This window comes from Seriola dumerili, unplaced genomic scaffold, assembly GCF_002260705.1.
Source record: "Seriola dumerili isolate Sdu_G_001 unplaced genomic scaffold, Sdu_1.0 BDQW01000017.1, whole genome shotgun sequence".
Lineage (NCBI taxonomy): Eukaryota > Metazoa > Chordata > Actinopteri > Carangiformes > Carangidae > Seriola > Seriola dumerili.
In genome coordinates, this window is record NW_019174272.1 from 7,223,594 (window position 1) to 7,251,135 (window position 27,542).

The 27,542-nt window shown below is 41.7% G+C and overlaps 1 protein-coding gene across 5 annotated transcripts; it reads left to right on the forward strand.

The window, feature by feature from the left end:
• The first annotated feature begins 25 nt into the window (after positions 1-25).
• Positions 26-27,542, forward strand: ep400 (E1A binding protein p400). 5 transcript variants are annotated; one of them, XM_022752260.1, is made up of 52 exons: positions 26-152; positions 1,685-3,042; positions 3,159-3,266; positions 3,397-3,481; positions 5,520-5,914; positions 6,026-6,325; positions 6,630-6,815; positions 6,935-7,075; positions 7,166-7,244; positions 7,378-7,415; positions 7,514-7,568; positions 7,708-7,797; positions 8,429-8,542; positions 8,652-8,842; positions 8,923-9,100; positions 9,189-9,325; positions 9,423-9,592; positions 9,829-10,003; positions 10,146-10,282; positions 10,443-10,629; positions 11,509-11,678; positions 11,829-12,016; positions 14,915-15,088; positions 15,657-15,809; positions 16,030-16,100; positions 16,225-16,514; positions 16,797-16,999; positions 17,434-17,603; positions 18,643-18,839; positions 19,327-19,438; positions 19,655-19,951; positions 20,100-20,174; positions 20,371-20,505; positions 20,603-20,647; positions 20,771-20,924; positions 21,210-21,445; positions 21,567-21,740; positions 21,833-21,880; positions 21,985-22,121; positions 22,356-22,412; positions 22,512-22,590; positions 23,112-23,282; positions 23,381-23,426; positions 23,503-23,609; positions 23,803-24,001; positions 24,094-24,248; positions 24,430-24,654; positions 24,960-25,134; positions 25,340-25,497; positions 25,763-25,927; positions 26,029-26,100; positions 26,457-27,542. In XM_022752260.1, exons 2-52 carry the CDS (start codon positions 1,720-1,722, stop codon positions 26,778-26,780), a joined length of 9,051 nt encoding a protein of 3,016 aa, XP_022607981.1. In that variant the 5' UTR covers positions 26-152; positions 1,685-1,719; the 3' UTR covers positions 26,781-27,542. The 5 variants fall into 5 exon arrangements, with proteins under 5 accessions (XP_022607981.1, XP_022607973.1, XP_022607991.1 ...); XM_022752252.1 differs by lacking the exon at positions 26-152 and adding an exon at positions 432-499; XM_022752270.1 differs by lacking the exon at positions 26-152 and adding an exon at positions 432-499 and having other exon boundaries at positions 21,213-21,445.

Consider the following 27,542-nt stretch of genomic DNA (forward strand, 5'->3'; position numbering starts at 1 on the left):
CATGTTGCTGAATGAAATTAGCTCCAAAACATTGACTAGCCGCTAGCAATATCGATATTTTATTTTTTCGCGCAATAACATTTGTTACAGCATGTGACTTATTGTAAATATGACATAGGATTTATGAAACTACTACAGAAGCCCCATTCCCTGTAAGTAACATTGTTGAGGTGATAAAATGTATTTATTGATTGGCAGCTGGCCTACTAGCAGTAACAAGCTAACATCATTAGCCTTAGCTAGCACGCGTCCCGTAGCAAAAGTCGTTGTAATTGCTGAAATAGCACAGACAACATCATTGCAGATGTTTATAGTGTAATATTAGCAATGTATTTTCAGTATATTTATTACCCAACTCTTACCCTACTTGATTATTCTGACAACTGCGATTTTATGTCTCATTGAAATGCTTTTAGCTAGCTAGCGTTAGCTTACGTTACGCCCCGGAGCAGTACTGAAAGTGGGAGCTAACGTTAACGTCGTGACAAACAATGAAAATGTAAGCGACTACCCAGAAAACATAGTTTTTTAGGTCATTTTGTTTGTAAATTTAATGTCAGTGTTGACTAATAATTAACTGTAGACTACATAAAACTGGAGAATTTCTTAACGCTGTAATTTACTGATACCAGCCGCAGTAACTGTACAATCACCATTATCAGTACGAGTAACGATATATTACCTTTGTTTAAAATGCAGGTTGGCTTTGGGTGACTCACACCGGTAAATTACGTCAACCATAACATTTCTATTGCTGCACAGTCTAGATTTGTATTATTGATTGTTAATTATTTTATGCTCGCTTAAACTTGCACACCTATTTAAAGATGGGTTGTAGATATATTTAGATTTACTTTTGAAACCTCTGACTGCTTGCAAGTATGTTATAAGCTTAAAGGTAAACACCCTTGCGTTTTTGCCATTAAGGACTCATCTGTGTACCTAATGAGCACATTTTAATATGTAGATGTACTAGCTGTCAGGTGTACTGCCAATCAGCTGCCCTCTATATTTCTATTACCCCTGCATGTGTGTATTTAAAATTGGCTATGTTTACCAGGATACAAGAAATTAGTTTTATGGTGGAAAGTGAGTAAGTCAATATATATATATATATATATATATATATATATATATATATATATATATATATATATATATATATATATATATATATATATATACACACATATATATATATCACCATACGCTGTGGCATAGTACATTTTTTTGTGAATATCAATTGAGAAATTGTTCGTAGATGAAATAGCCAGACAGTAAATTGTATAACTGACAAATCAAGGAATAACACAATTACCATTTACATTATCACAATGATGTAAAAATCTGAAGATTATGGAATATCGAATACAAAATCAAATATTACGACAAAGCAACCCTGCAAGCAGTTGCACTACAGACAATGATCCAATAGACCCAGAGATATTAAAGGGATATCTGACAGTTTTCAAATTCATATGATTTGTTTACACTGTTTTATTGAGACCCCTACTTAAAAGTACAATTCATTAAGATATTTGAAATCTGGGACCAGGTGGTATATATGTTACTAGTGTTTGCAATGCTTGGATGACCTACTAGAAAAAACCTTCTGAACATTTTTGGGTCATATTCAATAGTTAAAAATCACTTATTAGTGTTCTTTGCTTTGCCCTTTTCACAGATTATTGTGTTTAGACATAATAACAGTGTCACGCAATGCACCATGGAAGTGGATCACAGAATATGCAACGACAGCTCCAGAGATCCAAGTCTGTCAGTGGGTCTGAAGCGGAGGAGCAGCAGCAGCAGCAGCCAAACATGGCAGCTACGCAGCAGCAAGCTACAGTTAACCACCCTCAATCTCCTGTGACCACATTTTCCACTGCTGCCAGCCCTTCAGCCCCCCAGTCACCCAATTATCAGATAATCATGAGTCGTAGCCCAGTCACTGGCCAGAATATGAACATCACATTACAAAATGTGGGACAGATGGTGACTGGTAACCAGCAGATCACCCTAACCCCGCTTCCCATCCAGAACCCAGCATCCCCTGGCTTCCAGCATACTACACCTCAGTGGAGGTTTGAGCATGCTCCATCCTCCTACATCCAGGTCACCTCACCTGTGCCCCAGCCCATGCAGCCCCAAAGTCCCACCCAGCACAGCCCAGTCCCTCTTCAAGGTGTTACAAGGCCAGGAGCACCTGCAACAGCTCTGGGTGTGTGTGGACAGAGTCCAACACGATTTGTTGAAGCTGGTATGTTAGTGCGACAAATCAGTTTAGGCAGTCCATCAGGAAGTGGCCACTTTGTTTACCAGGAGGGGACAGGACTGGCACAGATTGCCCCAGCCACACCTGGCCAGGTACAGCTGGCTCCTGCAGGGGCACCAGGCTCTGTGAGGGAACGCCGGCTCTCTCAGCCTCACTCACAGACCGGAGGCACCATCCACCACCTCGGACCTCAAAGTCCTGTGGCCACTGGCACTACCCTCCCTACTCTGGGCAGCCCTGGTCACATCACCACTTCCAACCTACCTCCACAGATCAGCAGTATCATTCAAGGACAGCTGGCACGCCCTATGATATTTGAGAAGACGGCACAGAGTGTGGTTCCTGGTTCCACTGCCACAGCAACTTTCAGTATACCCTCCTCCATTCCACCATCTAGCCCATCTCTCACTAGTCCACCCCAAGGGATTCCCAACAATCCTCTTGCACCCACCAGCATGGCTGTGGGCACTGTGAAGAAACAAGTTCTGAAGAAGTTAGAGGAAATTGCTCCTTCTACTCCAGAGATTGCCCAGCTGAGAAAACAGTGCTTGGAGCACCACAACAAGAAGATGGAGAGTCTCAAGGAAGTGTTCAAAGAATACCTGATTGAGCTTTTCTTTCTGCAGCACCTCCAAGGGAACATGATGGACTATCTAGCTTTTAAGAAGAAGCCCTGTGTTCCTTTGTATACTTACTTGAGACAGAATGACTTGGACCTCGAAGATGAAGAGGAAGAAGAAGAACAGTCTGAGGTCATTAATGATGAGGTATTACACAAGCTGGCTCATAGTGTGAGATCCAGTAGGCGTTTTACAATTAGAGAACTTTACATTCATTTCATTCAATTGATATTGTGCCTCTTTAAAGTTTGTGTCTTTTTCAGGTAAAGGTTGTTACTGGAAAGGATGGCCAAGCAGTGACACCAGTTGCCATAGCAACACAGCTTCCTCCCAATGTTTCTGCAGCATTCTCTACCCAGCAGCAGTTTCAGGTGATAGAAGCAACACTTGTTCTAAGCACTAATTACGTTTAAATTATCTATAGCTATTTTTAAAAATTCAATTGAAAATGTTGTGTAAGAGAAAATCCCTCAATAATTCCGTGAGAGGTTGTTTTTACAGGGACATCAAGGGGCTGCTGCTGGCACCATTACAAATCCTGGAGACATGGATGCCTTTAAGAGGCAACAAGCTATGGTGCAAGCAGGTAGGGCAAGGATCGTAGACTCCTGTCTCTCTTATGTTGCTTTGTTTCCTCCCCGTTTGCTTTGTTTTCTGTTTGTTTTCTTTTCTCCCTCTAATTGCTTCTGCTTTTAGATATTTGGCATCCTCTACTAGCGCTCTGTGTTGAAGTCTTAACCCGAGGAAGGCGAGGTGACCTGTAAGGTCTTCAGAAGGTCATTGCTCTGTGCCGAGTGCTTTTTTTTTGCGTTATGAGGGTATTGTGTGTTTTAAATCCCAGATCAGGCTAAGAGGTCCCGGATTGACGTTGGTCGCCATGGGCTGATTTTCCAGCATCCTGGTGTAGCTCCTTTAGGATCACCTGGCGTTCCACTCCAGCAGCTTATGCCAACTGCGCAAGGTAGGAGTGCTACTACCAGGCCGTTCTGTGTTCTGTTCGATGCTGCTGGACGTGTTCCCTTCCTCAAACTAAGGAGATTTTAAAAAGTGAATCACAACATTCATCTTCTATAAAAAAAAAAAAAAAAAAAACTCCAAGCAGCATCAACAAACAGATCTTCATCCATCTGCTGGATTTCTCAGCAGTCCACAGGAAGTTCAGGCTTAGCTGTACCAGCACCAGCTCTGTCTATCAGGATAAATGGGGAAGAAGACAATCCAAGTCTGAAGAAGAGTAGCCACTCAATGGGAAGATGCCATGTCTTATGATTTTCCTTTTTTGTTTTACTATTGATCACCCGTCGTTATCCATCTCTTCTTTTCTGAAGTTTGTTCCTGTTAGTCGTCTTTGTTTGGACAGACCTTCCCGTGCTGATGGATTTTCATCTAATTTGGAGGTGGATCACAGAAAGTGGGAACCCTGTGTGAATAAATTCACTTTCCAATGGGTTTTGCTTGTTTTCCCATTTTATGAATCCACGTGTCATGCTTCCTTTTGGTTTCCCATCATCATTCCTTCACGTCTTTTCGTCCGATTGTCCGTCCTTGCATCATCAACAGGGATTCAGAATCATCAGTCTTTATTTCATACGTTACATCTTCAAGAGTGTCTTTATTTATCTCATGTTCACATTTAGTTGATTTTCTTCCATGTTATTTCATGGCATTTTGTTCTGACTTGGCTTCTTTCCCTCAGTCTAAGTAGGAGGGGAATCATGTGGAGGAGTTGTGTTCACGGCACAGGTTTTTGCGATTGTGGTGGTGTGGGTGTGTCAGGGCCAGGTGTTGATGGCGTCTAGGCAAGGTGGTGTGACGTGCAGGGAGGTAAGGCAGGCGCTGCTTTAGTGTGCACAGCTCCGCTCATGCCTGCTGTCTGCAAGACCCCATGTGTGTCCTTTTGCTCATCTCTGTGCTTTGTCGCTATGTGAGGCATCCAGATGCCTTGGTTACCGCTAGAATGACATCGCTTCATGCATGCCAAACATATGGTGTTTTTGTCAGTGTCCGCTCTGTATTTTTATTTCCCCTTTCTTCTCCCTGTCTCTTTACTTTTAGAAGTTCTTTTTTTTCATTTTCCTTTGTAACATTTCTATTTTCCTCTCTAAAAACCTTTCTTATTGCATGTATAATTTTTGATGTTTTTAACCACGTTCTCTCAACATTTGAAATGCAATGTTTTGGTTTTGCATTAATCAAAGTAGTGTTTTATTTGAGAGACATGTAGATTCTCACATTGATTTCATTTCTTCTGTAATCATTTTGCTGTATGAGTTTCATTAGTTTCCGCTCTGATCATCAGGAAGTAGTGTACCACTGTTTGATTCATACAGTACATCTAGTTCATTAAAGGCAAGGTTCTGAGGAGCTCTAATAGCTGAAGCTCAAACATTCAAGTCATTTAAAATGTAAAAGTACTATTTCATTCTCTACTTATTAGCTTCAAAATATGTAACTTGTTTAAAGGGGTCTCTCAAATATATATTAAGGGAAAGCTACCAAATGACATTTACAAAAGACTTCATTTGAGATGACAATATTGACAACTTGATTTTTAGTGTCTTTCTTTGTGTTGCTTTCTATACCACCCCTTTGTGTGTCCTATACTTTGGTTACTATGTGTACAGGCGGGATGCCGCCTACTCCTCAAGCAGTCCAGATTGCAGGACAGAAGCAGAACCAGCAACAATATGACCCATCCAAAGGACCTCCAGTGCAGAATGCAGCCAGCCTGCACACCCCTCCTCCCCAGCTGCCTGGCAGGTTGCCCCAAGGTGCCCTCCCTATGGCAGGCCTGCCCATGACACTCTCTCAGCAGGCTCAGTTGGTGGAGAATACAGCTCAGCCTGGTGGTCAGCTTCAGGCACAGGTGAAAGTGCAGGCAGGTGGGCCTGTCCTGGCTACAGTAAACCCCCACACACAGCTCCAGGCCCAACTACAGCAACAGATGCAGCCAGGTCTTCATCTTCAGTTGCAGCCTCAGCAGCAACAATCCCAGGCTATATTACAGTCTGGACAAGCGGTCAGTCTATGTGAAAACATATAAATGCAGTTTTCATGTGTATTTGTGACTGAATGGTGATATTACAATTTGTCCTTTTTAGTAATACTTTTTTTCCTCTCTTCTATATAGACTGTGGCGCTTGCTCGCCCAGGTACAGAGTCGAACCAGCCAGTTCAGAGGATTATGACCAACTCAGTAACCATGACATCCATGTCTTCTGCTCCCCTCTCTACTACCAACTCTGTTACAACCCCCCATACTGCAAGTCCTCTCCGTCCTCTTGGCTCTAACATCAATCCGAGCACCCAGTCCAAACTGACTGGAACCAATGGAATATCCACAGTCAAAATTGGTGGTTTTGGTCAAAGTGCGACCATGCAGTCCTCACAGGAGGGTTCTCAGGATAAGCAAGTTGAGCAAGCCAAACTGGTGAGTTCCCTAAGCACACTTAGTTTGTAAACAGATGTCTGCAAATGAATGAAATCCTTTGGCATGAATAGATTCAGTGTCTTTTAAATGTCGTAAATACACTTATGTACCATATTTCTTTCTTAAAGAAAGCAAATATGTATACTTTTTACTTATCATAAGTACTTCTCATGAAATTTGACAAAGAGGAATAATTGACATAATGTTATTGACAATGCCCAATGACACCCTATCTCTAACTGGAGCAACTAAAACAAGGACATTTTTGATGTCTTTTCTGATGTTGCATGTTTTTATTTCTCAGGAGAGTCAAGTGCATCAACGCATCTCTGAACTAAGGAAGGAGGGCCAGTGGTCAGCCAGTAGACTCCCCAAGCTTGTGGAAGCCTCGCGTCCCAAGTCCCACTGGGACTACCTCCTGGAAGAGATGCAGTGGATGGCAGCTGACTTTGCCCAGGAGAGAAGGTGGAAAGAGGCTGCTGCTAAGAAGGTATGGCTGAGATGGAATAATTCAGAGAGAAATATGAAATTTCACATCAGCACAACAAAAGGACAAGTCACAACTGATGTCTTGTTGAAAGCAAAATGTCTCATGTGTCTCTGTTACAGCTTGTTCGCACATGTGCCCGTTACCATCAAGAGCAGAAGAAAAGTGAAGAGAGGGCAAAGAAAGAAAGGGAAATTCATCTTCGTAACATTGCCAGCACAATTGCCCGGGAGGTGGAATTCTTCTGGTCAAACATTGAGCAGGTATGTTTATTTAGATGTTTTCCATTCTTGATTATGAAACCATGTCATAATTTGTTTTTTGCCAGTCCGAGTGACGTATTTTTCTGTCAGGTTGTGGAAATTAAACTTCAGTTTGAAATTTATGAGAAGAGGCTCAAAGCACTCAGCTTACAAAAAGCCTCAGGCAAAGGTACGTCCCACTGAGCAACTACCAAAAAATAAAACACAACGTATTTGCTGTATATGATGAGTTTTCACTTTCTCATACATTCGCAATAAACAGATTTTTATTTTCTATTGAACTTCAATTACTTGTGTTACAGCACTTGGTCAGTCAACGGGAGAGAACGCTGATAAAGAGGTAAGGGCTGCACTGATACACCGATGAATAAAATGAAATGAAATGAATATTGCGTTTTAGATATATCTTTTGATATGTTTTTTTTTTTCTTTTTATAGGAGGCCACATCAACAAGAAAAAGAAAATCAAGTTTGTCCTTGGTTGATGAAGATGGTATGTGTCATACTATTTAGGCTCATATGAGGAAAGAAACGTAGCATCAAACTTGAAAGAGTCCACAATTGAAATATTATGAATTAATTAATTATAAATTAACTAATTAATTTGAACAATTATTTTTCTTTTCCTTCAGTCCCAGATGAAGAGAGCACCATAGAGGAACAGGAAGCCATGGAGGGGGAAGCAGACCACAAAACAGAATTGGTTGACCTTGCCAAAGATGGTACTTATTTTCTTTTCTTCTCTTTCTATGCATATGTGGAAAGGCAGAATTAAGGAGGAGATCCAGGTTTATTCCCAACACCATTTGTATGATATTCCCTTGTTCGCAATGTACAGTATATTCAGTTTATCAGTAAACAAGGCTTTTGTGGTATAAATTTTTTTCATAACCTGTTATATGGCTGTGCAATATGCTTTAGTACACAGCATGTACTGATGCTCTGTACGACTAAGAGTAGTGTGTAACACTCAGGTTTTGCCAGCAATAACCTTATCAAAAATTAAGATTGTTATATAGAGACTATATATATGTTGTGTTAGTCAATGTAACATATACATTATGTTATGTAAGTTATAATGTTACACATGGTTGTGGACAAACTTGATATAGCCTACTGTTGCTCATAAAGGTGAATTATGAATTAATGAGCTAAACACATTTGGTATTTATACTGTCAAAGTATTCTTGGCAATATATCATTACATGCATATATCATCAAGTTACGAATGAATACAAAACATAAAAACCATAAAGTTTTTGCTGCTCAGTTGGACACGCCATACAAGTACCAGAATTACTTGTCTTTGCGTCTGTGTATGTCACTCAAATGCTTTTTTTATTTGGTTTCTAGCTGAGATGCCTCTAGATGCTTTGATGAAGCAGTATGCTGGTGCCTATGTTGACGGATTTCAGTGGCCTAAGCCTAGTCCTAATAGTGATGAGGATGACATGGAAGAGACTGAAGGTACATTTGTAATTGAAAAATGACATTGTCATGTTCATCCTCATACCCATTTTAGGTAATGATTGTGAGTAATGCGACTCTAAAATAGTAGATATTTGTTATTTTCCAGAAATGGAGACTCCTACTGGGAGTCCACCTGAAGCAGTGATGATTGACTCTCTGCTTACTGTGGACCAGTACCGTGGTGCTGACAAAACCACTTCCTGTGACGCTGATGGGAAGCCTGCCAGAGACATAGCTGAAGTGGCAGCTGCCACAGAGCTCATCCTGCCCAAGGGCAGCTTCAGGACCACTTCCACAGTAAGAAACACACACATTCACAGAAACATAAACAATAAAGATGCCTTTTATCATTTTTTAACTGTCCTTTCATTTATTAGACCCGCAGCGCAGCTCCTTTTCTACTGCATGGGTCGCTGCGAGAGTATCAACAAATTGGTGTGGACTGGCTGGTGAACCTTCACAAGAAACACCTCAATGGCATTCTGGCTGATGAGACGGGTCTTGGCAAGACTGTACAGACAGTGGCTTACATGGCCCACTTAGCTGGCCAAGAGGGTATGCCTCTGCCCAAAGATATATGTGATTTGTTTTTTAAATAGTGAATATTTCTGTTTTATTTAATATTGAATATTTTTCTCCACAGGTATCTGGGGACCCCACCTTATTGTAGTAAGGACATCCAAGTTGCTAAGTTGGGAGGTGGAATTCAAGCGCTGGTGCCCTGGCCTTAAGATTCTCCTGTACCTTGGCAACAGAAGGGAGCGCAGATCTAAGCGAATGGTACTTTTTGCTGTATTTAAACAACTCATAGTGATGACATTATCAATATAGGAGGCCATTTTTTTAAATGACATATCATCTGATCACTGATCTACAGTGGTGGGGGGAAGCCAACAGCTTCCATGTATGTGTGACATCCTACAAGCTGCTGATGAAAGACCAGAGCCATTTTCTTAGGAGAAGGTGGAGGCACCTGGTCCTGGATGAAGTGCAGCTCATAAAAAACATGACTGAGAAACACTGGGAAACAGTCTTTGCCCTCAGAAGGTGAGCTGGGTGATTAACTATTGTATTAATTTAAGTTGCTCAAGAAGTTTTTAATTTATTTGTAATCTGTAAAGTGGATCATTGGTAACATGCTTTTGTGCATTCCTGATCACAGCACTTAGGGAGTGTATGCATGTGCATATGTGTGAAAAATTTCACTGATGATATCATTTTCATATCAGGCATTTTTGTCTTTTACTTTTAATATTCTGACATGATGCTTTTATATCTTCCAGTGAGCAGAGGATTCTCCTTATCAACACTCCTCTACAGAATACTCTAAAGGAGCTGTGGACCATGATCCACTTCCTTTTGCCAGGAATCACCAGGCCCTACTCTGACTTTCCTGTTAAGGCAGGCACAGACCAGAACCAGGACTACTGCCACAAACTGGTCATCCGCCTGCACAGGGTGGGTATAGCACCAGCAAACTCCTCTGTCTATTAAATTTTAAACATTACAACACATTCAAATTCATAAACATGATTGATTTGCTTCACAAGCGATCATCAAATGCATATTAGATATGAAATGGTCTCATTCTTAACTATAGATGATCCAGCCTTTCATCCTGAGACGCTCCAAAAGGGATGTGGAAAAACAGCTGCCCAAGAAATATGAGCACATCCTAAAGTGCCGTCTCTCCAGTAGACAGAAGAGCCTTTATGAGGATATCCTCACTCAACCAGGGTGAGATATTTGCTCCAAATGCTTAGTCACATTGAGTTATCAAAGTAAGGTTGCTCTTACTTACGGGCACTGAGTAATGTGTAGGAATATTTGTTGCTTCTGTCTTTTGTTGTGAACTGTTTTTCATAATCATGTCTTCTGTTTGGGTGTGCTCTCATAGAGCTCAGGAAGCACTGAAGACAGGCCATTTTGTCAGTGTGCTTCAGGTCTTGATGCAGTTACAGCGAGTATGTAACCACCCTGAGCTGGTGGCGCCCAGAGAGACCAGCAGCTCCTACTTCTGCTCCTCTCTGCAATACAATGTCCCATCACTGGTGCTGGGAGCTCTTCAGAATGACCCGTCCAAGGTATATGCTTGTGCTTTGAATTGCTGATGTGCACCAAGGCTGTTTGCTAACTCTGTTTAACTGTCTAAACTCAAAAGTTATGTGCTCACAATGTAGTTTGGAAATGCCCTGAATATGAGTACAAAAAAGATAAATCTGTTGATTAACAGGAACTTAATTGCTGGCCATTTTTTAACTGAATAATTGATTTAGTAATATGTACAAAAAATGAGTACAAATACAAAGAATTTGGTTGCTGCTTAAATGTAAAGATATTTTGCACTCTCCTCCACCTCCTCCTCCATCAAAACAACAAATGAGGGAATATCTTTAGGAAGAATGGTGTTCATCCCTCCAATAGACTTACAGTGACTAATAGAATCAATGCAAAGGAGCATTGAAGCTGTTCTGATGGCACATGACGGGCCACTACCTTACTAAGACTCTCTGTGTTGTTTTTTCTTTAATCTGTCACCTGCCTGTATGTACAACGGGTCATTAGGATCATTTGATGGACAAAATAGAAAACATTAAGACATAGTTTTGGGCTCTGGCAACCCTGGCGTTAGTCTTCTCTTTTTCTTTTACTTTTTAAAGGCTTAGTGGTTGATAGAATTAAAAATTGATCCACTAATTGATAATAAAAGTAATACTGGTTTTCTTTGAGGTTCAATACACTGTCCTTTCTAGTCCTTTTATGTTCTATTTGTTTGCATGTCGCTTCTTGTTTGAGACACAAATATTATGCGGTTCCTTTGTCTTAATTTTGGATCGAGTGCATGTGCGTTTTGGTTAGATGTGGTTATTAGTAAAAAAAAAAAAAGAAAAAGAAAATGTTCATCAGAAATCTGCACTGATCCATTTCTGTTGCTGTTGTCTTTTATCTCATTATCCTCCTAGATTGCAAACATGTCCATATTTAATCTGATCAATAATGAGAACACACTGACTCGGTATCAAACTGAAGAGGTGGTACCCAAACTGAAGGTCACTCAGCAGCTCATAGAGGAGATCTACACGGGTCCAGATCCACCACCACGACCCAAACAATGCCCGATAAAACCCATGAGGTCAGTAATACAGTCTGCAAATATCCAAGTAACATGACATGATTAATGTGGAGATTTTCTGACATTTTCAAATTGCTAAAATGCAAGCCTGATATTGTAATATTGATATTCTGACATTGACATAACATGATCATTTTTCTTTGTGATTAGATTGTTCCAGCCAGTGCAGTATGGGACAAAGCCAGAAGGTCGCCTGGCTGCCATCACAAGCACAGCAGGCCAGCGTCCACCGAGCTCCCCTGCTACTACTAGTGCACCTGCATCCACCACCAGCCAGTCAGCCCAGAGCAGGGGCAAGTCCCCTGTCACTACTGCAACTACTACAGCCACTTCTCATGGTAAGACCATTTCAGGGACAGTAATCAGTAAAGTTTTGTTTTGACAGTAGCTAAGGGATTCCAGATGGTGTCATCTAACATCAAACTTTAAAAGACAAATTAACCACTCATAGCCATTTTGTTGATGCCGTTACCATGTGTGCTTATACTAGTTTTAACCTTGTGATGTGTGCATTATGCGATGTTATGCTGCATGATTGTGACACTGTTTTGGGTTTAAATGAATCTGACTGCCATGTGTAAAAAAAACTCAATTACGCTGTGCCCATTCTACCATGAATTGTTGTCGCCAGTATTTGTAGCACATTTTAGAAACATATACAATGTGTACAAATGTATGCACAGGTCAGGTCCTCCTCCTACAACTAAAACTTTATGGAGAGGTTTGGGACAGCTTTACTGACAAGTTTCACAGGTCACAGAGGTTTCATATGTGTACATGTGTACATTTGTACTTCCATGCAGCAATGGTGGGCTGGGCACATTTTCCCCTCATGGCAGCACAGCCATTAGGGTAAGTCTAAATGTAAGGCTTTTATTGCAACAAAGCTACAGCTTCCCATGCCCTAGGTCTTTGTCTTTAGTGACTACTATGTCATTTAGAGACTCCTAGCCTTGATCCTCAGTGACAACAGCCATAGTCAACTTGTCTCCAAAAAAACTGTTGGGTTAAATTTGATTGCCACTGAAAACACCCACAAAGAGGGAACTTGGGTTCCATACATACACAATTACTGTCGCACCAACTTTGTTCATTGTCAGGTTATTATTTTTTCATCAATCAAAATATTAGAAGTGATTGATCTATCGGTGATTAATCAATAACATCCCAGACCCTGCTTGCTGTGTTGGCCCACCACTGCTGAGTGAATATACAGAGAAAACTGTTTGATCATACTGATGATTTGACTGAATATCAGGTTACCCCTAACATGTAGTGCCATACCCCATTGCCTTGTACTTCACAGCGGTTGGAACGGCTACTCAGAGAGCCCAGACTACCCTTCCTGTCAGCAGCAGCAGCAACACTGCCGCCTCCACTGTAGCCTCCTCTGGGAACAGTGGCATTGGGCAGCATGTGTTGGGGGCTGCCCCTGTGGCCTTGGGCCAGACCTTAGCTGGCCCAGTTGTGGGATCCATAGCTCCCATCAGCCAGCCTGGATTAGCACAGGTCCCCAGGCCAGCTCTAGCCCCCAGCCATGCCATCCAGCCCAGCTTACTGTCCCAGAGGCTGGTTCTTACATCCCAGGCCCAGGCACGGTTGCCTAGTAAGTGGCCTCCCCTCCCCTCACTCTCAGCATTTCCCCTCCACCTCTGGCACAACAGTACAGGCTGCTCTACACTGAGGCCTTTACTTGGGGCACTGCTGATATGTGTTCAGTCTTTACTTCTCCAGAAAAATGGTTTTGTACATAGACTCAAATGTGTACTGGCACTGTGGTGCAGCAATTTTGGTTATGGCAGAGATGTCATGTATCAGTAGCTATACATCTCATAGTCAAAAAAAAAAAAAAAAAAGGACCCATAATTTGTATCTGTACAATATCAGCCATATCAGCAGCATCTCCACAGCCTCGGCATTCCCCGGTTTCTTTCTCAAAACCTGCATGTACACTATGAACAACCCACTTATGTTACACTACACATCACAACACTATTTAACTTGATTATTATGCCCCCTCTTCTTTTAATCCTTTTTTTCCCCAGTGTACTAATATTCTTTTGTCTCTTGCATCAGCCCAGCTGCAGGAAGAAATCCCAAAGCTTTGGTTGTTTCATTTTTTTTTTTTTTGCTAATGTTATGATTTCACTCTGGTTTTGAGCATCACTTTAAAGCATGTGGAAATGGTCCCACAATTTTGCCAACCCTTTCTCCCTCAAATGTGAACAGAGAAACCTTTTCAATAACAACACACAGTATTTGAATATAAAAAAAGGGAAAACATTTTTGAAAATTATCCTATTGGTTTTTATTATTTCAAAAATTCCAACTTTGTGGCTTGGAAGCAAGATTGCTGAAACACTTTGAATATGAATCTTGAAGTAAACAGGTTTTAAATATAACTTAATGATTGATGCACACTTATGTCTTGTGCCCACTAATTACCCATTTGGACCTTGTAAATAACTTTATTCAATTAGTAACTTGTTTTTATGAATTAACAGAAACAATCTATAATGGGCTGTCAAAAATAATGGTGTTGTTTAACAATCACAATCCAAAGTATGTCCATATGTGAAGTACACTTGAAGGATTTTGGTTGTGATAGCCTGAAGCCTTTAATTGTGTGTATTGTCACTGTATTTACACAGCAAAATGTGTTGTCATCACATTTACTAATTTGTGCGCAAAAATTCTCAAATAATTTGTCTCTAATAGCTGGTGGTCTCTGTAAATTTTAAACATAAATAGAAAGAGAAATGGCTGAAAAGGTTAAATCCATTATTCAAAAATTCATATTAAGGAAAATTATGAAAAAATATAAATGTAATGATAGATACTTTTTGAAGACTGAATTGACAGAATATAATTTTTTGCACCAATCCCTTCACATTCTTCATGGTGAGCAGTGTGTTGGTTTGAAAAGGCAGTCAAGTGCAGTGCCATTTGTATGTGTGTGTTTCAGGCTCTCTGTCTCACCTGAGGACTGCCCGTATACCTGTTTTCTTTCCCCTTCAGGGTTTGTAAAAGTAGGAGCTGCTATTGTTCTGTTGTGGAGGGCAGCTGTGCTCATTCCACTGATTAATCCACCCTGGTTCTGCATGTTTGTCTTTTTTTCACCCTTTAACTAACTGATGCTAAGTACATTGTTTTTGTTATTGTGGAAATGCGAGTTATTTCAGTTGACCATTTTAATGCTAACTGACCAAGTGTCTGCTCTTCCTTCCCTTTTAAAGGTGGAGATGTGGTGAAGATTGCCCAGCTGGCCAATATAGCAGGCAGTCAGAATCGTATCTCGCAGCCAGAGACACCTGTCACTCTGCAGTTTCAGGGCAACAAGTTCACTTTGTCCCCCAGCCAGCTCCGCCAGCTCACAACTGGACAGCCCTTGCAGCTCCAAGGTACACTCGGTAATGTACATCCCATTGTCATACTTTTTCTCTTCATTCTTTCCGTTGTGTCGTTTGGACATTTCCATGTAATTCACCTGCTTTTTGAGAAGTATCACATAGGTTGTATTCGTTTTTAGACATTTATATCAAATTATGAATTCTACTCAAGTTTTCAAGGCATCAGAAGCGTCCTGGTAGCCTAACACTTGTAATTGCAGTATCCCTGGTTTGATTCTGGCAGGGGAACTTTTTTTCATGACATCCTCCTCTCTCCCTATGTTTCCTGTCTTTCTTTTATCCCCTTTTAATACGTCCTAAATGACAAACGCCCAAGGAATCAAATATATCTTGACTACAGTTAAAAATGTTTAGTTTTATTGTTGTTTGATGTACAGCTGTTTTTTCCTTGCCATCTAATATTAAATCTGCAACTTTCTAATAGCATGATAGTTGCTTTTATTTTGCATTTTTGCATTTGCATTATTTGTTTATTTAAACCCCCAAGTGGGTCTTTAATACCATTCTTACTAGTGTTAGGTTTTGAGAGGGCACCTCTTATATTGGTTGCTTTGTGTCATGTATTTAGGAAACATTCTGCAGATTGTGTCAGCTCCAGGGCAGCAGATCATCAGGCCCCAGGGATCCATGGTAATGCAAACAATACCGCAAGCTGTTCCTGCCTCCAATGCCTCATCTTCACCTGGCACACCTCATCCTGCCATGACAACAGCCCAACAAGGTGACTCACTCACAGTGCAGATATTGCATTATTATCTCTGATTAACTCTCTAAATCAGTCATTGAGTCTCATCATCCTGTACCAATTCATTATTATAACACTTAAGTTAATATATTCTTGTGGGACATAAAATGCTTCTTTGTCCCCACTATTAAACCTATTTTCCTTTACAATAGAACTGATATTGACATTCACAATAACCCTGGTCTGTTTTTTTAAGCATCAGGTGTGACTACAAATGCCACATCAGCCCCCACCAAGCTTACTACTGCAGCTCATGCTGGTTCTCAAGTAAGTACATTACTTAATAATGAAAATTTTCACTATCAAAGCATTTTACAGCATGCAGACTGAATTTTTTCTTTTCTTTTTCTTTTTTTTTTAATTGTGGTCCATCTCTCACCTTAATGTTCAGGAGTCTTCAGAGGAAAAGACTCAGCAGCTGAAGGAGCGTTTGAGCCGCCTGTTTGAAGCAAATGAGCGACGCTGCAGCCGCAGAGTGTTGTATGGGTCAGACCTGCTGCAGGCATGCACTTTGAGCTCAGAGCCTGGTCACTCTGCCCTGACAGCTGGAGGCTGGAGGTGGGTGGGCAGAGAGAGCTGCCTCAGGGCTCAGAGAACCTGTGTGGCTACCACCTCTACACTGCAGTCCACTCTGCTCTCTGTGGAAGACCGCCTAGAGGCTGCCAACAGCCTTATCAAGAGGTACTTCAGTCCCCTCTATTCTACACTGCACGTTGTTTCAAACCAACAGAAAATACCATATACATTCATGCATTGTGGTTATGGTCATTTACTACCCACATTGTTAGAAGGGATTGGTTTGGTTAAACACTTTTTATGCTGTATTAAGAATAAACACAATCTCTACCATGATTTTGTAAAAGAAAATAACCACTTACTTTAGAGGCTTTTATCAAAATAAAATTGCATATGTCTTATTTCTTAATCCAATTAATGACTATGACTACTATTGTCATCTTTTAGGCTGGTATGTGTGGTGCCTCCAGCTGTCGCACCACCTCCTCACCTGTATGCAGCCAATCCCCCTGTTCCCTACAGCCTTGAGCAGAAGTCTCTTCGTTGTCGGCTACAAGAGGCCTCTGCTCCCCACAGTGCTGACATCCACCACTTGGCATCCAGGCGTCTCTTACATTTTCCTGACCTGAAGCTAATGCAGATGGACTCAGGTTAGCCCATCACATTTTTGGATATTTTTTTAACTTTAATCCTTCTGCCTAGAGAATCTCATTCCACATTTTGCTTAGTATTCCTTTCTTCAGAAAGAGAAGAATTCACTCTTCATACACAACCATCCTCAAGGCACAGTAAATACAGTGACGTGTGTTCACAATATTTAAGTATAATTTAAAAGAAACAGTGCTGACATCACTTTTTTCCATAATCAGACAGTACTCTTGTTCAAGGTAAATACTGTTTAAAAAAAAAAGAGAAAAAAATGCTGCTGCAGTTACAGAGCAAAATTCACCTGTTAATTTGCTAAATGGCTGTCCTGCTCCTATTGTAGGAAACATAGTAACTGTTACTATACAACTAAAATAAACCTGTAACTGAGGTAAACTCACTGAAACATAATAACTTTTGTTATTTCTCTTTTCCAAAGGCAAACTGGAAGCTCTTGCCATTCTGTTGCAGAAGCTTAGGTCAGAGAGCCGCCGTGTCCTCATCTTTACTCAGATGGTGAAGATGTTAGACATCCTGGAGGCCTTCCTAGATTACAGGAAGCTCACTTATGTGCGGCTTGATGAAAGCTTCACTGCTGATGAACGACAGGTAAAATCAACAACATTTATATTGGTTATGGCATGCCATACTTCAACCCTCTTAGATTCAATAAAGTCAGTGTTACCAACATCAAAAATGTGCCGTTGTGACACTGGAAATGATAAATATAATATGAGCTTGTCATAGAGCACAGGAGCTAGTTATAATAGTTGTCCTGTAGTAGGCAAGCATGTGCTATGACTGGCAAGAGTGTATTTAGATTATCTATCTTTCTTCTTCTAAAGGAAGTTCTTAAGACTCTTTATTCTTTGTCTAGCAAACACGAAGGTCAAGTGTTTTGTTATGTTATATGATAGCAAAGTCATTTGAGACCCAAGAATAGGTCACATGTCACATAGCCTTACCTTCAGTCATCAGTCAGCGTTAAAGTCAACTGGTATGGACTGGTCCACTCATTTTAGATTGAAGTTTTTACTCTTTCATAGACATCAATACCTTTGTGTTCCTCCCTGTCTAACAACAGGACCTCCCAATGCCAGTTCTGGCTCAACAGGGAACTAACTGTCTTGCTCTCTTCCCTCCCTGCTGGACTCTGTTCCTTCTGGGGCCTTAAGAGATGCAGACATTAGTTAGTCAGTCTGGGCTCATTGGTTTAAGTCTTTTCTATTTGAAGCTGCATACTTAAGTGTAAGGGTTCTTTCTCTGCATTAACTATCACATTGAAATTTTACATGATCCTGCCCTGATTTTGTTTCATCTATTGTATATTATGTAATCCTTTGTGTTTTCTGGGTCACTTAATTAGACCTTGTGTTGCTGTAAGAAAATGAAGATACAGACAACTAATTGGCCACGGCAGTCACATCAAAATGGATAATAAAGAGAAGTTGAAACTGCAATAGGCCTGTGGGGAATTTAACTATTCCATCTAAATTAAGATGAAGATAATGTACAGATAATGTACAAGGGAAAAAGTTGAAAAACCAGTTTGCTACAAACAGCTGAGATAAGCAAACAAAAAAGAATTAAATAAATTTCTTGGCCTTTGTTCCAGTGTGTTCAAATGCTTGGTGTTGTTTCCCTGCAGGAGAGTATGAAGAAGTTTAACAGGAACAGGCAGGTGTTCTGCAGCATCCTGACCAATCGCTGCTGCTCCGCAGTTGGGACTGTGTTTGATGCAGACACCATCATCTTCTATGACACAGACCTCAATCCCAGCATGGATGCCCGCACACAGGAGTGGTGTGACAAAATTGGACGTTCCAAGGATATACACATATACAGGTGATATTATTAATACAGGGAAATCTGATTTTGTATTTTACTAGTAGTAATAAAATACTTTTGGTACGTTATTTTTGTATCCCAGGTGAAACATGAGATGTACCTTTTACTCCTGGACAAACTTAAGGGCACATTCAGCAACAGACTCACACAACCCCTCTGTGTTAGGGAACGTTATAGGAAGTCATTCCTGCCTATTGCAATCGGACTATAATGCATCTTTCTGATTTATCCACACACCCTTGCACTCACTCCCTCGCACTTTGGTCCATATACATATACTATAATTAATTTATATTTATTTATCTCTCATTTTTATTGTATAGTTGAATCCTGTGTATTTTTGTCTTTTGTCTTGAATTTTACTGTATTGTATTTTAACTCGACTGCTATGACATTTTAATTTTAATTTTAAAGTCATTTATCTATCTAATTGTTACTGAAGGACTTTGGAGCTACAATTAGTTACTTTTTGTGTGTTACCCAGGTTGGAGAGTGGGAACTCCATTGAAGAGAAGTTGCTGAAGAACGGCACCAAGGACCTGATCAGAGAGGTGGCTGCCCAGGGTACTGACTACACCTTGGCTTTCCTCACACAAGTAAGATTAACTCACTGTGGTCTTGTCTTGTAGTTTCAGAAACTCTACACACCTCCATCCTTTCAAAATGTTTAAAGTTACATTTATTCAAACTATGAAAACTTTCGCGCTTGAATCAATGATGTCATTTTCGCCACATGTGGAATCAAGACCCATTACTATAGTTTTATTCAATCTGGGATATAAAGTAACTGACCTGATATTGTGTGTTTCTAGCGGACAATCCAGGATCTGTTTGAAGTGGAGGCAGGATCAGGGGAGAAGGTCGAGGAGTTTGTGGTTCTTCACCAGGAGCCATCGGCCTCTGAAGCCATTTCTCCCAGAGTGGCCAGACCCTACATTCAGGCTCTCCACAGTATAAATCTGGATGCCCCACCAGAAGAGAAGGAGCAGCGGCAGCAGGAGGATGAGGAGTTAGCAGGCAAAGAGTCAGCAGAAAACAACCAGGAGTCAGAGAGCCAAACTAAAGAAGAGCCTGCTCAGATAGAGGAGCTTAATGCTGTCATGGAACAGGTAGCTTCACCTTTTCTATATATGTTTGGGAGCTGATAGAGGCAGAAAAGCACAAATACAACAAATAAATTAGAATAAAATTAAATGCTGTTGTTTTTTTGTTTTGTCTTGATGAGTTTATATCTGCATTTACTCTTCCCTCAAACAGCTCACACCAATCGAAAGGTATGCCCTGCATTACCTTGAGTACCTCCACATCAGTGATGATGAAACTGCTCTCAAAGTAAGTGAAACTGTAATGTAACCAAAGAAACATTTTTGACTATTTGGGCTGTATATTTATATTTTATTTTGTTTAGATGTGGAAATCAGTCCATTAATCGACTAATCATTTCAGCTCTATGTTGGCATTTCAGTGTACAATTTGTTCTTTGATAAATTTGACAGATTGATTAATGCTGTGTGTTTATTTTCCTCAGGAGCGGTTGGAGTGCTCTAAGAGAGGCTGGGAGCTGCAGCAGCTGCAGAAGCTGAAGGAGGAGGAGGAGGAGCGGCAGATTATGGAGGGAGATGAAGATCTCTTCACCTACACAAGAGAGGATGCCTACAACATGGTGGGTGGTCATTGAGATCTCTGCTAATGAAACAAGAAGTGGTGTGTGGACTATGTCACACTGTTATTGACATGACATTTTCTCTGCACTTCAACAGGAGTATGTATTTGATGCAGAGGATGGCCATACAGAAATCATGCCGGTAAGACAGCAAATGTGATGTAACTGGAAAAATATGGGTTTGTGCAGAATTTGGATCTTCCCTATCCTGTTCCTGATTTGTTTTGAGGCACATCATAAAGTCCTGCTCTGTCTTCTGGCACAGCTTTGGACTCCTCCCACACCACCACAGGATGACAATGACATTTACATCGACTCTGTAATGATGCTGATGTATGACACCACACCAATGCCAGAGTCCAAGCTGCCCCCTATTTATATCCGCAAGGAGCACAAGAGACTCAAGATGGACCCCTCATGTGAGAGAAAATTTGTCATTAAGTGCTTCATTAACTCTGTTGTGCAACAATATGCCAGTCCTGCCCTGGCTGTGGTTATATATTTTAGTTACATATACATCTACTGTATTGAGACTGTTTATTGTTGCTCTAAGTAGTATTTTTTCTGCTTTTACACAAGGAATTGTTGGTGTGAGTCGAGGAGTCAGTGTGTATTTTAAGGAACAGAGTTTGAAAAGGATTTCTAAGAATAAATACATGCTGTTTGTTTGGTATCTCTGTCCTTACTCAACTGTGTTTGCTCAGCAGCAGCCAGAAAGAAGAAGAAGGGCCATGGGGAGACAGTCATTCCTCCACGCTCCCTTTTCGAAAAGGCCAGCATGTTGAAAGTTCGACGCGAGGGCAAGGACCAGAAAAAGAACTTCTCCCTCAAGCAGCAGGCACCCTTTGCCAAACCCTTACCCTCGCTGGTTAAACCTGCCATGGAGGCCGGTCAGGACAACCCAGAGTGGCTCATCAGTGAGGACTGGGCTCTGCTTCAGGTACTATACAGTGCCCTTCCAACTTGTGTTAACAGAGATTAATAAATCTATTGAACTGTATGTAACTTGGTGAAGTCATAGAATATTCAGCATCCAAATATCACACTTTTGTGTCTGACAGGCTGTAAAGCAGCTGCTTGAGTTGCCGCTGAACCTGACAATTGTGTCCCCTGCTCACACTCCTAACTGGGATCTGGTGAGTGATGTGGTGAACTCCTGCAGCCGCATCTATCGCTCGCCCAAACAGTGTCGCAACCGCTACGAGAATGTGATCATTCCCAGAGAGGAGGGCAAGGTAATGAACACAGAGTCATCCTGCTTTTGCTGTAAAAATAGCTTACTTACCTTGTTCTTTTTGTCTAAACCAATTCTTAAAACTTTTTTCAGTTGGTATACGAGGCAAACCCCAAGAAGAAAACTAAGAGTATATACAAGGTAGCTTATCCTGGTCTTTGTATTTGATAAACTTTTCTTTGCTGTGATTTCCTGGCCTCACTTTTGTTCTGTGTTTTCTTTGCATCATGTGCGTGTGTACACAGTCTAAGAACAGTCGTCCTCTAAGGACCTGTCAGATCTACACACAGGATGACAATGCCACTCATATTCAGCTGTACAACAGCCGCTTTGAACTCATGAAGATCATCGCCAGCAAGAGGAGCCCACCAATCAAACCGTTGTAAGCACTCTGCTGATTGTCTGTTTACAATGAATGTGTTAGTCTTGTCAAGGAGCCAACACCCAAACAGGAGATTTACAAAACAGTGTAAAACAGTTGAGTAATTCAGTACAATGTGATCTTTGGTTGATCTTGAAAATGTGCATGAATCATTGTGTTATTGCACGGCAGTAACATGATTTTCTGTCTTAACAAAAATGAAATTATTATACAATTAATTTACACTATTTACAGGCTCGGCATGAATCCATTCCAGAAGAATCCTAAACATGCATCAGTCTTGGCAGAAAGGTGTGTTTAATGTTGCCATTTCTGTGCTAATGCCATCTAAACCTCATTTAAATCTAGAAATAAAGAGAAAATTCTAACATCTGTTTTTCTTCTCCTCAGTGGGATCAGCTATGACAAGCCCCTACCTCCCATTCAGGTGGCATCTCAGCGTGCTGAAAGGATTGCCAAGGAGAAAAAGGTGATTGTCGGCAGTGTGCCAACAACTGCTTGCAAATGTGTATGTTTAACCATGTGCTATGCCGTCCTTGGAGTATGCAGGTCTTATTTCAACAAACAAAGATAGCGTTTGGTTTGAGTGTTTACACAGCTAATCAGAGAAATCTGTTGTAGTCTTCACTTGGAGTGACAACCTGCATACTTCTGTTATGCCAAGGTATAAATAGTCTCTCTCACACTGCAACTGTCCCATTCAAGTACATTTATGCTGGTATGTCCCAATATGTGTGCTGACATGTACTGTGTACAATAAAAGGAATGGATCTTCCCAAAGAGTCCAGGCGCATTGGTTTTTAATGTACAAAAGTTAAAAACCAAGACTAAAAGGTTAAAAACAAGACCAACACGTATCGACTTGCCCTGTTCTTCCTCAGAGTCGGTAGAAACATAAATCAGGAGCACCTGCTTTTTGTTCCGTCACTGTCAGATCCAAAGGTGCTGCAGTGTGCATTTGTGTTTTGATTTTGTGCATTGTATTTGCAGGCCCTTGCAGAGCAGCAGAAGGCTCAGCAGTTGGCCCAGCAGCAGCAGACCGGAGCTCCCCAGACCCAGGCTACACCCGGCCAGGCCCAGGCTCCTGCTGCAGCTCAGGCTCAAGTCCCTCAGGCTGCTGCTGTGGCTGGAGCTGCTGCCGTGCCTAATGCAGCTGTTCTGGTGAGAATCAAAATGTCCTCCATCAATATGCATCTACACATAGTGAGATTCAAAAGAAGCTACTGTACCTAGTGACGGCTCTTAAACATGTTTTTCAGGCTGGAGCTATAAAAAATGTCACTGTGGGCACAACCATCCAGGCTGGTACGTAAATACTCATGGTTCACATTACAGAGCTGTTGTTATTCCAGTAGTTAATTCATTTCTTTGTTTCTTCCAGCCGCTGTCGGGGGGAATGTGATTGTGAACACAGTGGCTGGAGTTCCTCCAAGTCCCTTCCAGGCCAACAAACGCCTGGCATCTTCAGTCATACCAGGCACCCTGTCTGTGAGTCATGCTCATTTATCACTGCTGCTCTGGCTGAACTCAGCCACCTACTGACTAACAGGAATTCATGATGCAAATAGCCTTTGAAATGGCGTGAAACAGAACGCACACCCACTGCACCCTGTAGACAGGGTGATCATTGCAAGTGTTGGAGCCTTTGCTCATTGTGTGACTGTTATTGTTGTTGGTCCAGCCTGCAGGTGCAGCTGGAGCTGTGGTTCATGCACAACAGAGGGCCGTTACGGCTGCTGCTGCCCCTGCTGAAGTGGTCGCAATAGCTACAGGGCAGGGTGTTCGAGCTGTTACCCCAGTGACGGCATCTGCAGTAGTTTCTACCACCCTGAGCCCAGTGCAATCACAGACTCGCCCACTGGTCACTCAGGTCACACCAGGTACTGAACTGAGCACAAGCTTTTCTCTGATAAGACAACCCTCAAGTACTCATTGCTGTTTTACAGAACTGACTTATCTGTCCCCTATCCAGCCACAGGTATGCAATTGCCACAAGGAAAGCCTCTCACTCCGGCCCACCTACAGATGCTCCGACAGCAACAGCTGCAGCAGCACCAACAACAGCAGCAGCAACAACAGCAACAGCAGGCTGCTTCCTCACAGATCAAAGCTGGACCCAAATCCCAGGTACACCACCACCAGCGACTTTACACAGTCAGGACAAAAATGTTGGTTACATCTGACATATTAGCAGCTGTAACTGAGATGTTCTTTGTTAGAAAGTTGGTGCAGAGAAATCATGTAAGGGTTATTATAACAACGTGTGTGTACTTAACATATCTTTAACAGGTAATCTGTGTGTTTCTAGGAGTTGTTGAAGATGCACAAGCATAAGTTGCAGCTGCAGCAGCAGCAGCAGCAGGTAGCTGCAGCAGTTGCAGCAGTAGCTCAGGGCCAACAGGCTGCAGGGGCCCAGCAGGCCGCCCAGGTGCAGCCTGCACAGGCCGCTCAGGCCAATCCACAACTAGCAGCTGTGGCAGCAACCAGACCTGGAGCTGTGCTGACCGGCACCACTGTGCAGGTGGCCAGACTGGTAAGATTGTGAAAAGGATCATTTTATTTCACATAAATACAGAATCTGCACCGCTGAGAAGAAAGTATGGAACTTATTGAAAAATTTGCATTATAGATCCTCACTATGTGAATCAGATTTGATGTTTTAATGAACTGTCTACCTACAGATATAAATCTTAGGTTATTGCTGATGTATAACAATGTCAGAGGAAATGAGGAAGTAGCATGTTATTGACAAACATTTTGTATTTTTGTCTACCATGCATAACATTGTCCTCTGTACATCTTTGTCCTCTTCGTTCCTCTTTTCATGTCCCTTTACAGACTCGAATGCCCACTCAGGGCCAGATTCAGGCCCAAGCAGGACAGACAGCCCAGGTGACCCTCACCAAGCCTCCTGTGGTCTCTGTGCCAGCTGTGGTCTCATCAGCTGGTGTCACTACACTGCCAGTCACCGTAGCAGGCATTAGTATGGCTCTTAGTCAGGCCCAGAAAACAGGTGTGTTTAAATTCTTAATAGGTCTCTTTGACGGTGAACATACAAATCAAAATAAGCAACAGTATTTGTTGTTGATTGTGTCTTTATCATCTGTGTTGGATGTACTTTTTGTGACATCCTGTTACTATGACAAAATATGCTGTTATCATTATCCTAAACCTATGACTTTATGTTCCAATATGTCATGTTTTTTCTCCTCCATCAGGCGGGCCTGTGCTGACGCCATCCTTCCCACAGATGCAGGTCCAGCAGCTTCTTCAGATGAAGAAGCAGCAGCAGCAACAGGCAGCAGTTCAGGCAGCAGCCGCAGCCCAGCAGAAAGCAGGGCAGCCACAGCAAGGACAGACCACTGTACAGCAGAAGGTAAATGTACCACACCAACAGACACTGGATTTTCATATGTTAACAACTGATCATTATTAGGAGTATGATGTCAGTCTCTGTCCACAACAGATGCAACCATATATAATTTTACACATGTACATTCATCAGGTGTGTTTACCGTCGCGGTGTATTTTTATTCTCATATTGTTTTGTTATATTTTATATGTTCTTGAGAAATAATCCTATTAGGAAAATAAAGTGAATTGAGTTACTGTATTACCTTTAGTTTTGTTATTTCCCTTAGATCGGGACCCAGCAGGTGACAGTGCAAGCAGCCCAGCCAGCCCAGCCGCAGCAGCAGAAGATGACCTACACTACCACCACCCAACTCCAACCAGGGATCAAGACCCAGTTCTTTACTACATCCATCCCCCAGGCTCAGAAACCCACGGGAACCCAACAAATCCCGGTACGCCATCAGCAGCAGTCACTATTGCAAAGGAAATATTTGCACATAATCAATGGACTTGTGTATTGATATGAGATTTTCTTGTTTACTTCTCTTATCAGGTGGCTAAGCACACACAAATAGTGCAGCAACAACCAACCGTGGGCAATATGCAACAAATCGTGTCTTCACAGGTAGGGTTTTAGGCTGAGCAATGCTCCTGAAGGTATTTTCTGTATAGCTGATCACTTGAACATGTGGTTAACTCTGTCCCTAAGCCGTTTCATAGACTTCACCTCCGCATAAACCTCACATCCTCAGGCAGAGTCTTTCTATTCCAGGTTTAAGATTAAACGCCACTGTGGGCCTTTAGATGTGGAAGTACCTGCCAGAGGAGAGCGGGCTAAAGGATTATGACATTTTTTGTCAATTTATAATTCATCAAGAGCTCTTTGTGAAATCACAATAAAGCTTTTAAATGCAGTTGAATATTTCACATGAAATGTTTGAAACAGGATATCAATGTTTTGTTTGTGTTGTTTCCCTTCAGATCCAGGCCCAGCCTCAGACTGTGACTCTGACGCAGGCAGCCACATCAGCTCCTGCTCAGGTGCAGATGATTCCCACTGGGACGGCAACAGCCCAGGTCCAGGTCCAGCAGAAGATCATCCAGCAGCAGGTGGTGACTGCTGCCGCCTCACCCCAGATCCAGACGCCGCCTCCTCACAGCCCCGCCCAGCAGCCAGCGGCACCCTCTGCTGCCGAGTCCCCAGTGCAGCAGCCCGCTCAGCCCCAGCAGCCCACCAAGGGTCAAGCTCGCCAGGGGGGTATCAGGGCCAAAACTCCTGCCAAGCCCAGTGGAGGCAACAGCTAGGAGAGCCACACTAATGAAACTGGATTAAGGAAAGTGTTTTCCTGCAGTACCGATGTAACAGTAAAGTTGTGCTGAAGCATTCTTATGGATCCCACAACAGCTGAGGGCAGAGCCAGACATCCTGCCACATTCTTAACCACACCAAACCTTTCATCTTTACCTGAGCATAACTCAACATAACACATTTGACCATTTTCGGTTCTCATAGCTAAACTGTTTTGGCAGATCAGTCACTGCACCTCTGCCAATAATTCTGGTGAGATCTATAATTTTTCATTAATGAATCAACAATGCTACTTCGGTTGTTAATTTGATTCATGAAATGTGGAATGCTTCTTCAAATTACCACAACTAAAAAAAATTCCCCATAGCTACTGTGGCTACCAATCCAACAAATGACAGACACAACATGCCCTCAAAGTGATGATTATTATTTTACTCAACAGATGAGGCTGAGGCTTATGGGTTGTTCTGCATTGGGGAATGAGCTGTCCATTAGAATAAGTGTATTCATCAATAGTCCCTTTTATGTCTAATTCCCTTGTTGTCTATAGATACTGAATGGAGAATAATGCACGTTCCTTTAGTCATTTGTTTTTTATTGCAGCAAATACACTGTAAACATGTACTTTAGTATTTTGTGTTTTCTCATAAATTGTCTTTTTTTATTGATGTCAAAGAAAAAAAACTGTAAATATCAACAAAAACATTTGTACTTGTAAAGTAGTCGTGTTTTCATTGGGTTTTTTCAGCCTAATTGTA

Excerpts from the sequence above, each read along its gene's own strand:
- ep400 (XM_022752260.1), top strand. The coding sequence starts at position 1,720 with ATGCACCATGGAAGTGGATCACAGAATATGCAACGACAGCTCCAGAGA. Across the intron at positions 9,326-9,422 it reads AGCGCAGATCTAAGCGAATG|TGGTGGGGGGAAGCCAACAG; the intron begins GTACTTTTTGCT and ends ACTGATCTACAG. Across the intron at positions 22,122-22,355 it reads AGCCCACCAATCAAACCGTT|GCTCGGCATGAATCCATTCC; the intron begins GTAAGCACTCTG and ends CACTATTTACAG.